Genomic DNA, 14,372 nt, shown 5'->3' on the forward strand with positions numbered 1-14,372 from the left:
TATCCTTTGGATAGGAACTGCTCAGAGTGGTCTTGTCATTCTGTACCGAGGTTTACTAAGAATTTACTATCGTAGAAACAAGGGTGATGCTGGTTAATTAAATATCTTAGGAAAGAACCAGTTTTAGACATTATAGAATGTCTATTTCTGAGAGCTAGGTAGTTGGTTAATTTTGAGTCCTTTTGATTTCTGCATTAAAGGAAGTTGTTATTCAGCAGTTTTTGCTGCTACTTCGTTAAGCAGGTTGAAGTTATAGAATGAACTTGGAAGAAGTTGTCCTGACATCATTCTTGGATGATTCTCCTCTGCCCAGAGCACATAACTAGGAAGGTTAAGGCTAATATGTAGCCATTTCTCTGTAGGTGACAAAGCTGATCACACTATGCCAAGCTAGGCCACACAAAGAGATGTTTGAAGCAATGACCACACTGGCACCTTCACCTTCTGACTCTAAATGAGGCTTATTCATCCACAGGGTGTTGCCTGGGAATTTTCTGCTACATTTTCTAATTAGAGGGTTAGGCTGAAATGGTCCCCTCCCTGAGATGTGTTATCTGAAGAGTGTCCAGAAACGAGGTTGATGGATGGGTACAGAGTATAAACGGTGCAGTGAAGAAAAGTGTGAGAAAACTGGGGTGGCAAGCCTGAGCAGCAGAGACCTGGAGGGTTGAGCCCCCTGCCTGCCTCGGTTCATTGCACTGTATCATTAAATACATTTTTGCCCAAATTAGCCATACTATTTAGAGCAGGTTAAGTAACATCTTTGAGCTTCACTCAGTTTCCTCATCTGCACACTAGAAGGTTTATATTAAGCAACAGTTTCCAAGTCCTGCCTTAACAGCAGCTCTATGCTAATCTCATGAGAAATCCTGGCATTGTGGGGTCCTGAACAGTCTTCTTCATGGTCAGGCTCAGAATCTCCAACTCCTCTGGTACCTCTGAGGAGCCCCCTGAAATTCTCTGAGCCAGATGGTCTGGACTGGATCCCAGGGACCTGCCATTTTAACAAGCTTCCGAGATGATTCTTATTCAGGTGTTTGGGGGCTCACACTTTGGGAATTTCTGCCTTGAAGTTCTGGACTACATCTTGCAAACACTGGGTTAGGTGATGTGTAAGTTCCTTCCAGTTCGGATGACCTGTGGATATATTAGTACAAGATAAAGCTCTAGGTGGGTGTGGCCTTTCTATGGAGGGCAGAAGGGCACCAGGATTAAATCAGAGGTCAAAGATGGACAACCCGATGATGTGTTTTTCCTGGTTTGTATAATACTAGAACTTGGGACCAAAAGTGTTTCAAATATCAAATTCAGGATTATTTGCATATACACAATGAGGTTTCTTGAAGATAAGACCCAAATCTAAACACAAATCCATTTGTTTCATATACATTTTATACACCTAACCTGAAGGTAGTTTTATTATATATATGGCATACATATGTATGTTTGTGTGTATTTCTTTTTGTGTGGTACTGGGGATTGAACTCAGGGACTCTTTTCCACTGAGCTACATTCCCAGTCATTTTCATTTTTTAAATGTGAGACAAGGCCTTGCTAAGTTGCTGAGGATCTTACTAAGTGTTGAGGCTGTCCTTGAACTTGTAATCCTCCTGCCTCTGTCTGGAATTACAGGTCTGTGTTATTGCACCCAGCTGTAATGTTTTTTTTTTTTGTTTTGTTTTGTTTTGTTTTGTTTTGTTTTTTTAATGATTTGTACATGAAACAAATTTTCATGGTATGGAATTTTCCACTTGTGGTTTTATGTCAATACTCAACAGTTTTGATTTTGGTACATTTGGATTTTTGGTTTTAGGATGCTGAGTCTACATTTAAAAGAGTCATATTTAGTTCACCTCTTGCCAATTTCTTATTTGATTGTAAAAATCAGGAAATTTGACAATCCTGAGTTCTCCTTTCCATGTGGCATACTTTGGCTGGAGCCAAACCATAGCTGTCTTGTTATAATAGAACTTTTGATCTCCAGTTTTCCAGTCCCCATGATGTCACATCTCTCCCATTCCATTTATGTCATGTGTAGACATTTGAGTTTCCTCCCCTGTAACTTTTAGTTATGATGTTTGAATTAGATATAATAGAGCTGAGCTTGACAATTCTTTGCCTTTAGGAAAGTTGGAAAAGTTCAGTTCTTTCAAAATAGGACAATAAATAAATAAATAACTGATGGAACCAATAAGCCTCAGGCAACCTTGTTTAGTACTTCTGGGGGTCTGGAGGGAGAGACTTGAATGTCAATGTCAAGGAGTGTGATTTCTAGAGATAGATTTCTTTTTAGTTATTTGTTTGCCCTTGTGGGCTTTATAATTATCTGTGCCGTACTCCTTGTTGCTTATAGGTGTGCTGATGTGGGAAGTCTTCAGTGAAGGCAGAATCCCATATGAAAACCGAAGCAACTCAGAGGTAGTAGAAGACATCAGTACCGGATTTCGGTTATACAAGCCCCGACTGGCCTCCTCCCACATTTACCAGATCATGAATCTTTGCTGGAAAGAGGTCAGTAGAGGAAGTGGTTTCCCCCTGCATAATATGCTATGCCAGGGCTTGCCCTGTTCCCCAGAGGATGGCGCCCTTTTAGAAGGATGAGGCAGCAGGGTGACTAACAGATTAGCAGGAAGGTAACTTTGAGGGTCTTTATATTTTTTAAATTATATTTGGGAATGTAGTTGACAAATTGATGCATGTATACAAATGTGTAATGATTAAATCAAGGTAGTTACCATTTCCACCTCTTTAAACTTTTTAGAAATAATTTTTGATTGACATATAGTAATTGTACAGATTTATGGGGTACCATGTGATATTTCAATACATGAATACAGTGTGTGCAGATCAAACCAGGGTAGTTAACATTCCATCTCCTTATCATTACTTTATGTTTGGAGCTTCAAGCTCTTCTAGTTTTTAACAAGATATATAATAGGTTATAGTGAACTACAGTGAGCCCACCGTGCTGTGGAACACAAGAAAATATTCCTTTTATTTAAGTATGTTTTGGTACTCATTATCCAATCTCCGCCACTCTCTTTCCTCCTACCCTTCCCAGCTTCTAGCAATCTCTATTCTACATTCAGATTGACTTTTTCTTTTATATTTTTTTAGTAGTAGGTGGACACAATACCTTTATTTTATTTATTTATATGTGGTGCCGAGGATTGAACCCAGTGCCTCACACTTGCTAGGCAAGTGCTGTACTACTGAGCCACAATCCCAGCCCCTCAGATTGACTTTTTAACCTTCTATATATTTAAGAGAACATACAGCATTTGTCTTTTGGTGTCTGACATTTCACTTAACATAGTGTCCTCCAGTTCCATTCATATTGCTACAAATGATAGAGTTCTGTGCTTCATTATTCCATACACAATATTCCATTGTGTATATATAGCACATTTTGTTTATCCATTCAACCACCAATAGCCACCTAGGTTGATTCCATATCTTGGCTACTGTGAAAGGTGCTACAATAAACATGAGAGTGCAGGTATCTCTTTGATGTGCTGAGAAGTGTATCACATGGTAGTTCTGTTTTTAGAGTTTTGAGGAACCTCCATATTGTTTTGCATAATGACTTTATTAGTTCACATTCTTACCAACAGTGTATGAATTCCTTTTTTTTCACATCCTAACCAGCATTTGTTATTTTCTATCAATTAACTGAATAGATCCCCATTCCTAACAAAGTTAACACCAATCTTAAATATTATTAAATTTGCTACATAATATCACAAGACATTAGTATAGTTTCAAAGAGGATGGAGTAGGGCTATGTCAACACTCTCCTCAATTTTTTGAGCAGAAAAAAATCTTTATAAAACCATGAAAAGAACAGGAAATTAGTTCTATAAATAAGGGAAGAGAAGTTCCCTTCTACTATGAAAATATTAAAAGGGTTTAATTAAAATTCTTATTATTCATTCAGCAATTCCGAATTTGGAGTCATTTCATACCCTCCCAGATGGCTCATTTACCCCATTGTTAGTTCATGGGCTCTGCCTTGAGCCACATCAATGTGACTCTTAGTTGTCTTTTGGTGAGTTACAAAATTATGAACTTCAACCAAGGTAAAAAGTAGCTGAAGTGTAGAGTCAATAAAAACTCAGATCACTGAAGGACAAAAAGATGGAATGCAAATATATATACATACACATATATGGATTTTGTCACAGCTTCCCCATTTTTTTACCATTAATCTTGGACAATTCTCCGAACCTTGTTTTTCTTATAAGATCATTAAATAATGCTTAATCTGCAACTTCTTAGAGCTTTTTATAACCAAAAACAAAGAAATAAACAAACATGACATAAAAAGGGACAAAAAAAATCTAATTTTTTCCATAAGGATTAAATACTATAAAATTAATAGCTAATCTTCATTTAGCAGTTATTTTGCCTCTTTTAACATTTTTATATTTTTAAATTAATAAACCTTATATTTAAAAAATTTTAAATTTACAGAAAATTGAGCAATAAGTACAGAGAGCTCCTATATATTCTCCTTACTCTCTGGTTATTAACATTTTGCAAGAGTAAAACAATTAGTGAACCCCTGTCAAGATGTTGTTATTACCTAGAGTTCATAATTAACATTAAGATCTCTATTGTGCTGTAGAGTTGAAGGATTTTGAAAAACGCATAATGCCATGTATCCACCATTAAAATATCATATGGAATAATTTTACCACCCTAAAAATCATCTGTGCTCCTCCTGTTCATCCTTCTCCCATCCCAAACCACTGGCAACTGTTGATCTTTTTACCATCTCCATAGTTTTGACTTTTCCATAAGGTCATATAGTTGAAATTATAAAGTATGTAGCCTTTTCAGTCTGACTTTTTTCACTTAGTAACATGCATTTAATGTTGCTCCACGTCTTTCCTTGATTTGGTATGTCATTTCTTTTTATTGCAGAATAATATTCCATTGTATGGATATACCATGGTTTGTTTGTACATTTACCTACTGAAGGAAATCTTGGTTGCTTTCAGTTTTCAGTAATTATGAATAAAGCTGCTATAAACATTTACATGTAGATGGATCCATTTATGTGGATCTATTTATGGACATAAATTTTCAACTTTGTTGGGTAAATGCCTAGTAGTGTGACTACTGGATCATATGGTAAGACTATGTTTAGCTTTGTAAGAAACTGCCAGACTGCCTTCTAAACTAGCTGCACCACTTTGCATTCCCACCAGCAGTGAGAGTTCCTGGTGTTCTTCATCCTTATCCATTGGTATTAGTTGTGCTCGATTTCAGCCATTCTTACAGATGTACAATGGTAACTCATTGTTGCTTTAAGTTGCATTCCTTAATGTAGCATGTGATGTTGAACATCTTTTTGTATGCTTATTGGCCATCTGTGTTATCTTCTTGGTGAAATGTCTGTTCAGATCTTTTGCCCATTTTTCAGTCAGGTTGTTTTCTTATTGTTGAGTTTTTAAGAGTTCTTCTATATTTTGGGTAAAAGTCCTTTATCAAATATATGTTTTACAAATATTTTCTCTCAAACTATAATTTGTTTTTTTAATTTTCTGTTTCTTTTTAAATAGTTATTAGTGCCTTACAGTTAACATAATATCTCTGTTATTTACAGAGCAAACTTTGTTAATTTTAACAAAATTCAATATTAATTTTTTTCTTTCACAAACTATGCTTTTGATGTTGTGTCTAAAAGGTAATTGAAAAACCTGAAGTTTCCCAGATTTTCTTCTGTTATCTCACAGAAGTTTTATAGCTGTGCATTTTACATTTAGGTCTATCATGCATTTTGAGCAAATTTTTGGGAAAGGGGCAAGGATCTGTTCTAGAATCATTTTGTATAAGGATGTCCAATTTTTCCAGCACTATTTTGTTCCTTCATTAAATATCAGATACTCTACTTTGTTTCATTGATCTATTTGTACATTCTTTCACCAGTACCCAACCCTGGCCTGATTATTGTAGTTTTATAGTAAATCATAAAGTCAAGTAGTGTCAGGTAGAGCAGTGTCTCCAACTTTGTTCTTTGTCATTGTTTTGTCTGTGTGAATCTTTTGCCTGTCCGTATAAACTTTAGAGTGTGTCAGTACCCACAGAATAACTTACTGGGATTTAAACATTTTTTTTGAATTGTGTTTAATCAAGTTGGGAAAAACTGATATCTTAACCCCCTAGTCTTCCTATCCATGAGCATAAAATCTCTCTCCATTTAGTTAGATCTTCTTTGATTTCTTTTATTAGGATATTATCTTTTTCCTCATATATATCTTGTACATATTGTGTGATATATGCCTAAATATTCCTTTTTTGGTGAGATGTAGCTTTAATTTTATGATGCATTTTAATGTACCATTTATTATATTCTCAAAACAATTTTACAAGGTAGATTTTATTATCATCTCCTTTTACAGATGACAAAATTAAGATTCAAAGAGCTTTAGGAGCCTGCCCACTGTCACCCAGATAATGAGTGGTAAAGTTTTAAAGCTAGCTCATCTGATTTCAGACTACCTGCTATTAACAGCAAGAGAATAATGTACCAATACAATACATATGAAATTGTGTTTAAAAATTAGCACAGGATACTGTCATTGAATTCTACTGGGTTGCTTTGGATTTATCTGTGACACATAAGTGGAAGAAACTCACAGACTTCTTTTTCTTCCATTTCAGAGACCAGAAGACCGGCCACCCTTCTCCAGACTCTTCGGTCAGTTGGCTGAAATCGCAGAATCAGGACTTTAGTAGAGACTCACTGTCAGGCCGTGAGCTGCATCTGATTGAAGGGAGGATGTCCTCCTTCCATAGAGCATTAAAAACTGCCACCAGCCCAGGTCTCCCCAGAGGCAGCTTGGCCTGTAGCACAGGTCCCTGTGATGAAGACAGCCTCCTGACAGAGACTGGCAGCCAGGCTACAGGCAGGGGGTCAGTCCCCAAACTAAGAGCAGGCCAGCACAGCAGCAATGTCACTGTGCCTTCTCAAGCCACTTGTCACCTGAATGCACAGACCTCAATGACACCTTTCAGTGAGCACTTCTTGCCCGTCTTAGCAATAGGGAGAGAAGGTGTAGAAGCTCAGATTCTTTTTTTTAATATTAGGCATGGGTCTAAGTTTATGGTTCAAATGACTCTCATTTGACCCAACAATACAGTACACCAGTATATGGAGGCCCAGGGGAATAAGAAGCATGACTCTTTTTCTAAGAAAACTAGTGAGCTGGTTAAGGCCAGGAACCATGCTCTGTTGCTGTGATGCTGTCAGCCACAGTTTCCTGCAGTAGATGAACTCGAGCAGCTGCTCACAACAGAGGCCGGATGTCCTGAGAAGCAGCTTTATGAGGTTTCACAGAGCACATTGCCTCCTCACTGCGTGAAGGAGCTTGGAAGGATTGGGATAAACCATTCAGATCCCATGGTTGGGCCATGGGATATCTGATGTTCGGTCAGGAATAAGAGGGCATCTGATAGGTTTGAAAACAAACAAAAAAGGCATTAGCACACCAAAGCTCCCATTTTGCATCAAGTCATGCAGGCTACTATGCCCCCTCTTCTACACAGAGTGCTCAGGAAATGATTATTTCTGAATCCTCATCTTTCCAGTCACTGGGAATCAGTCCTCTCTCTGCACAGTCCTGTCTGCATCAACAGGGGGCAGCATTGTGTTGGCCAGTGTGGTCTTGCAAAGAAATTAAAGCTTCTGTAGGCCCTGGGGTTTAGCAGTTCTCAGTTTGAGACTTCAAGGCTCCCCAAATTCTAGGACAGGAATAAGAACTTTGTTCTTGGTCAAACTATTTATATGGAAACTGAGTCAAGCACTGTGGTTCTTCCAAGATGCACAAGGATGTCCAACTGTTAACTGAGCACTTATATGGCAAAGTAGATATACATTGAGCTACAAGCTCTTCCTGCAGGATCTTAATGTGCCCAGAGTTCACATCAGTTTAAAAAGATAATATTATTTTCCCCATTTTACAGATAATGGAGCTGAGTCTTTAAAAAGCCAGGAAATTTACACAAGGTGACAGAATTGGGAAGTATAGAGCTGAATGCTAGCCAAAGTCTGACTCCATTGCAGAATATTTTTTCCTATTCAACACTGCCTCCTACTGAGAGTGAAAGGGTTTGCAAAGGAGATCAATAAAACAGGGGAAACCCATAGATTACCCTTAAAGGAATCAATACAGCACCTATGAGGAATGCTGCTTATGCAGACGCCACTTGGTGGACCATATGGAGCTCCAACTTGGAACAGGATCTTCTCTTTCCTCTTCTTGATCGTTGTGACTTTGGAGTTACTCAGTTAATTAACCCTTTAATTCTCCCCACCCACCCAAGTCTCATTGCATGAAGCTATTTATAGATGAGCTTCAAAGCTGATCCTACTGCAGAAGGATAAATACTTCCCCTAATTATCAGTTTAACTTTGAGCTGTAGTCTTCTTGGACACTTTGTGGGGAGGTGTATTCCCTGATATAAAACAAACTTGATTTTTCTACAATGTTCAGCTAAAGCTCTTAGAGAAATTATCAGATAGTGTTGCAATCAGCTCTTCCAAATTGCAGTGTTTTGGCTGACTTGATTTAGATGCATAACTTTTAACCATAATTATTGTGAAACAGAGCCTCAAGATAAAATTCTATCATTCAGAAGATGATCGTACTCAACTTATCCACAATCGTCCCTGTTTACTCTTTAGCATTTTGTGCATTCTCTTTGGAACCCTTAATTAGAGATGATTTCTGGGACAGTCAGCCCCAAAGGAAACATCAGAATTGACTGATCTCTGTGGTTTGGCTTAGAAAATTTTCCTCTGCATGGTATTATCTTTTTTAAGCTCAGAGACATTGGGGCTTTAACTGAACACGTGTACATCGCTCACCTCCCAGAGTCCTGTATCGCAACAAGGGCTTCTTGCCTAATGATTTTCCCTCTCAAATACTGAAAATGGTGCCCTGCATTTACAGAGAATTCCCTTATACAAGGTCTTTGATTCTAGTTGCATTGTGTAGATTTTGAGTCTATGTATCTTTTTAGACTACATATTTATACTTAATCAGATGACTATTTATTAGTGTACAGTCACCGCTAGTGTTCAAAATAAAAATGTCACAAATATCCCTTACCCTTTGTAGAGCACACAAAGTTGCATATGGCAAATAAAACTGTTTTAATAAATGTATCATTCATGGCTTAAGTTCTGCATTTATCCAAATGGTAAACTCCCAAAATTTTCCATAAGTAAAAATGGTTGCCTGGTTTCATCTTCCCCAAACAAGTGCATCATCCACAACATTCCTTAAGCACATGAATCTCCAGTGCTTCCAACGTGTCATTCACTGGGCACAGTACACATCCTTATAGAAACAAAGAATTTTGGCAGTCTTTACTTTCAAGAAACTCTGAGTCTGGTATGGAAGGCAGACAGCAGATATACATAGACAAAATTACAGTACAGCAATTAGAGCAGCAATGGAAATATGGTCAAAGAAGAGAAGAATCCAGAAAAAAATTTCCAGGTAAAGGAAATAGAATATTTGGGAAGCTCTTATCAGTTTGATGTTACTAGTATATAAATGTGTGTGTATGTATGAGTGTACACTCTGAAAGGGTGGGTAAATTGAAACTGAGAATATAAATCTAGGCCTACTTCAAAAGCCCAAGAAGACAGACTTTTACACTGTAGGTAGAAATATCATTAGGCAGGAGGGGAAGGTTTGTTTTTAAAAAATACCTCCTGGCTGCTGCGTGATGAGTAAACTTGTTATAGGCAAAGCTGGTGGAAGAGAAATCAGCTTGGGGATGATTTTTCTCTTGTTCACAGTACCAGATTATTGTTCATACTCACTGTCATCTGCTGTGTGGGTGACATGTGGAAATGTATAATTCAGAATTCTTCAGTCATTGCTGGACAGCAATAAATAGCTATTCTCCTTGCTCTTAAAATTTCAGTGAAATAAAAGCTGGGTTGTTACAGCCTTGATGTGTTGATCACTCTGTATGTTTCAGCTCACTGAATGCCTGTGTCTATGGCAAAGTCAGATGGTGCTCCTGTGTACCAATAGTCAGGGGCAAGAAAGCCTGTGGCTTCCACTCAGTGGTTCCTAGGACTCCCCTCTGGACTGACTCCCATTTCCACACAGAAATGTTCTAAAGTAGGTTGGATGAATGGATATGCTTCTCAGATTTTTTCCTGCAGACCCCTCTTCTCCCTGAGTCTCCCCACACATCATCCCACCTTTCTGAGGAAGAGAGAGAACATATGTCATTTGCCAAGATGGGGAGTATTTGGGGAGTGAGGAGAAGGGAGAGGGCACATATGCAGAAGGAGTTATGGATTCCCTAGTAACCCTCTCAAAGAAGGTTGGGAGTAGAAGCTGTATTTGCACAGGAAGCACAGGTTTTTACCTTAGAATGCATTTTAACTCACCATGGCTTTAAGGAAAGTGCTGGAAATTCACTGTGCTAAAGCCCACACCCTGGTGTCCCTTCTTGATGCCAGCACTGTGTACCTGAGAAGTGTGTGTTTGAGTGTGCATGTGTGTGACTATATCTATGATGACTTCATGATTCTCCCCAAGGCATAATGTATTGTTGGCTTGTAGGAGAACAGAATCATATACACACTGCCAGAAGAAGTTTCAGAGATTATCTATTTCATAAAAAGTTACTATTCACCTACTATGGTTCTGCGTTAGGGGCAGGATCTAAAAAAATGAATAAGACATCTTAGCTGTTAGGACCAAGCACATCACATTCAAATTGGGATAGTTCAAGGATGGCTCATTTACAAAATGACTCTTTAAAACACGTGGCTCAGGTTTAGAAGCACTTAGGAAGTGGCATAGAGGGAGCTAGTAGCTGAGCAGAAGTGTTACCATTTAAATGTTTCATGCTGGAACTTAATCCCCAGAGAGATCCTATGAAGAGGTTGGGTCTTTCCAAGGCAATTAGGTCACGGGGCCTCCACTCTCATGAAAGGAATTAATGCTCTCACGAACGGACTGGAAGGACTCAGTTTCTTTATACCCTCCCAACCTTCTGAGGACACAGCAACAGGAGCTAACCATGGGCCCAAGTGAGCCTTCCTCACATGACGCCCAGCGTTCCAAGCCTTGATCTTGGATTTCCCAGCCTTTATAACAGTGAGAAATAAATTTATATTGCTGATAAATTACCCAGTCCGAGGTAGTTTATTATAGCAGCCCAAAGAGAATGAAACAAATAGTCATCATCCCTAGGTCCAGGAGAAACGAGGGAATGCGGTCATTTGAATGTGGAAGGTGTCCCTCAGAGAATGTTGAGTACTTTAGTAAGGGACCAGGAAGCTCAAGGCAACATCCCAGGGATGTGGCCTGTCCCACATGACATGACCCTGAAGTGTAGTGTTAAAATGGAGTCTATTATTCTTAAATGCAAAAACACTGTGATGTCTTACAGGCAAAAAAAAAAAAAAAGGATTAAAGAAGCTTTGTTCAAGCATGAATTATAGTGCTGTTGGCCATTAGTACCATGTTAATGAATCAACATCAGATATTAAATAAGGTTTTTCATATACAGAATCATGCACTAAAACAAGATCAAGTATTGATTGGTTGACAAAATGTTGTGAACAGAGGCTTGAAGGAATTTAGTATTTGCTAGTTGAGTGTTCATGGTAACTTTATAGTACATAACTACTGAATAACAATAAGAAACTAATTGTAAAGGACTGTTGTGGGTTTCCTGATGGAGATATGGTCATGGAACCAAGAGAGCCCAGAGGGACCAGGGAGGGTTTCACAGAGGAACTTAAGTCTGAGCTGTGTGTTTAATGCAAGTGTGTTTAATGCAAAGAGACAAGGGTCTGGAAGGACATTTCACATGCAGAAACCAGAGTGCATAAAAACACATCTTATTCCTATTTCTTTCCCTTCACTATTTTTACGTTTAGACCAAGAGCCCTGAGACCGAAATCAACACATACCAGCTGCAAGTACAGCAGTTTACCGAAGGACCAAGTAGATTAGAATCCTCAGTCTCTAGGTTGAGACTTCTACCCCTCTACACCGTCTAGAGCTGCTATGAAATTTCCAGTCCCTTTGCATTTTCCCAAAGACTGATTTTGCGTAGAAGTGCTCAGAGGCTGAAACAAGCAACGCAAACATTCATTTGCTTTTCTGTTTTGTCTTTCCTAAAAGCACTTTTTCACCTAAGACTATGTTTGATTTTTACAGCAATTAGGGGATGGCATTAGGAGGAAAGTGATACACAGAAAGGTTCACTGACACGTCTGGGGCTGCAGAGCTACTTAACACAAGTGAGATTAGAACTCAAAGCTTAATCCAAGTCTTGCATTCTCCCTACAGATCACAGCCAGATTCAAATGACATTTGGCTACATTATTGCATTTCATATCTGGTTGGGACTATTGCCCACAGTCTTTTATCTGTTCCTATGGAATTGTTGGAAATATGTTTGTTTAAATAAAGAGGAAGAATTCTGGGCCATCAAGCTGTGTGTAAAGCATCTGATCTTCAAGGGAGATTAGTCTTTTAAAGTGTTGGGAAAGTATAAAATGAGAGGAAATGTGAATGGAAGGTATGTAATTTCAAATGACTCCGGAAAGAGCTGCCAGGTTTGAACCACAAAAGTCCTTAAGTTTTCATCTAGAACATAAGAGTCACTCGGAATTCTGTGTGGGTGAATTGAGTTCATTCACATACAGTGCTTAGCTTAGAGGCTGCTCCAAATAAAAATTCAGTAAATGTCAGGTTAAACTATAGGATTTAATGAATTGTTTTATAATCAAAGAGTGAGTTAGGCAACCTAGTTTCATGGGTTCTGGGAACAGTGGCTGTGGATAACTCTTTCTGAACCTCAGTTCTTTCATCTATAAAATGAGGCAATTTGGAGAAAGTGGTCAGGTGTTATCTCATGGTTAATGTAAGTTGTGTAACTGACTATTAAGTTTCTCTTTTCCTGCTAACTGTGTAAATGTTTAGAACAAATACTTTCTAACAAGCTCATAAGTCATAGAGGGTTTTTTGTTTTTGTTTTTTATTTAATTTTTTTGGTCTTATGTACAGTTTTCTCTCCATCTCCTATTTATACATTTTTCCTTCTTAATTTTTATTAAATTCTGATTTTTAATTTTAATATAACATATTCCTGAAACTTACATTAAGTATATTTTTGGAATCTAAAAAAGCATGTTAAGAAATATATGAATTGGAAGGAGGGAAATGAGGTATGTAATTGTGGTAAACAGTATGGATTTGATTCTATACCTTGGTCAAGTTATTTTATCTGCCTCCATTTCCATAATCACAAGAGGAGACAAATAACTATATTTTTCTTATAGGATAATTATGAAAATTAAAAAAGATAATAGACTTGGTAAATTTTTTTTTTTTTTTTTTTTTTTTTTTTTTGTGGTGCTGGGGATTGAACCCAGGGCCTTGTGCTTGTGAGGTGAGCATTCTACCAACTAAGCTATCTCCCCATCTTGGTAAATGTTATGTATGTTTTCTCTCTCTAGAATCAATTCTTATGCTTCTTCCAGATACTCCATGAAGGAGGGTCTGTTGATGGTTTTTAAATGAAAACCTAGATATCCTAAGTGATTTGAAACTTATCTAAAATTAGGCAGTCCTGCCACACATGCAACCACAATGTGTGGGCCACAGCTTTCCAAGTGGAGAAGCAATTCTCTTTTGATAGCCACAATCCTCTCATGCTGACAGTGCAGCCTAGGGTGGATGCAAAGGAAATCTGAAGGCAATGGACAGAAAGCTAAAAAATTTCAGTGGTAAAGTGTAAAGATTTCACCTTCCATTGTTCATTCAACCCATTTTTATTGAACTGAGGTTATGTTCCAGTGTCCATACCAGTCTCTGAGGATGCAGCAGGGGGCAAGACCTACCCCATACTCTTAGATGTGATGGTTGATCAGTGCGATGAAGGCAAGTGTATCAACGTAAGTGGTATTCTAGAGGAAACTCAGGGGCTATTGGAGCATTGGTAAGGAATCCTAACCTGACCCAGAGACAGAGGGATGTTGGAGGAAGTTACATAACAGCTAGGGGGATACTAGAAGGAGGAGCAAAGTTAGGCGGATAAACTGGGAGAAAGGTTGGAGGAGGAGGAAAAGGGAGAACAAAGCATTCTCACAAGAAGTTTGTCTTGTACAAAGGTCGAACAAACCCAAGTAAGTTGGGGAACTAAAAGAGGTTCCTTTTAGCTGAAGTACAGCAAGTGTGTTCACATGGGAAGAGCACCAAGAGATAGCTTCTGGATCAGGAAGACCCTGGGAGGCCACAGTAGTGAGTTTGGGCTTTGTCCTGAGGGTAGTAGGGAGCTAGTGAAGTGCTTTAAGCCTGAGAGGGAAATACCCTCTG

The 14,372-nt window shown here is 38.3% G+C and overlaps 1 protein-coding gene across 3 annotated transcripts in view; it reads left to right on the plus strand.

The window, feature by feature from the left end:
* Itk (IL2 inducible T cell kinase) overlaps positions 1–9,924 on the plus strand; it is a 63,353-nt gene extending 53,429 nt beyond the window's left edge. For 2 of the 3 annotated variants that reach the window (XM_047556199.1, XM_047556197.1), the window contains exons 16-17: positions 2,354–2,511; positions 6,670–9,924. In XM_047556199.1, the coding sequence (XP_047412155.1) occupies positions 2,354–2,511; positions 6,670–6,741 (230 nt within the window). In that variant the 3' untranslated portion in view covers positions 6,742–9,924. The remainder of the gene's footprint in view (positions 1–2,353; positions 2,512–6,669) is intronic. The other variant, XM_047556198.1, reaches the window with a different exon arrangement.
* Positions 9,925–14,372: the final 4,448 nt, after the last annotated feature.

This window comes from Sciurus carolinensis, chromosome 6 (genome assembly GCF_902686445.1).
Source record: "Sciurus carolinensis chromosome 6, mSciCar1.2, whole genome shotgun sequence".
NCBI lineage: Eukaryota > Metazoa > Chordata > Mammalia > Rodentia > Sciuridae > Sciurus > Sciurus carolinensis.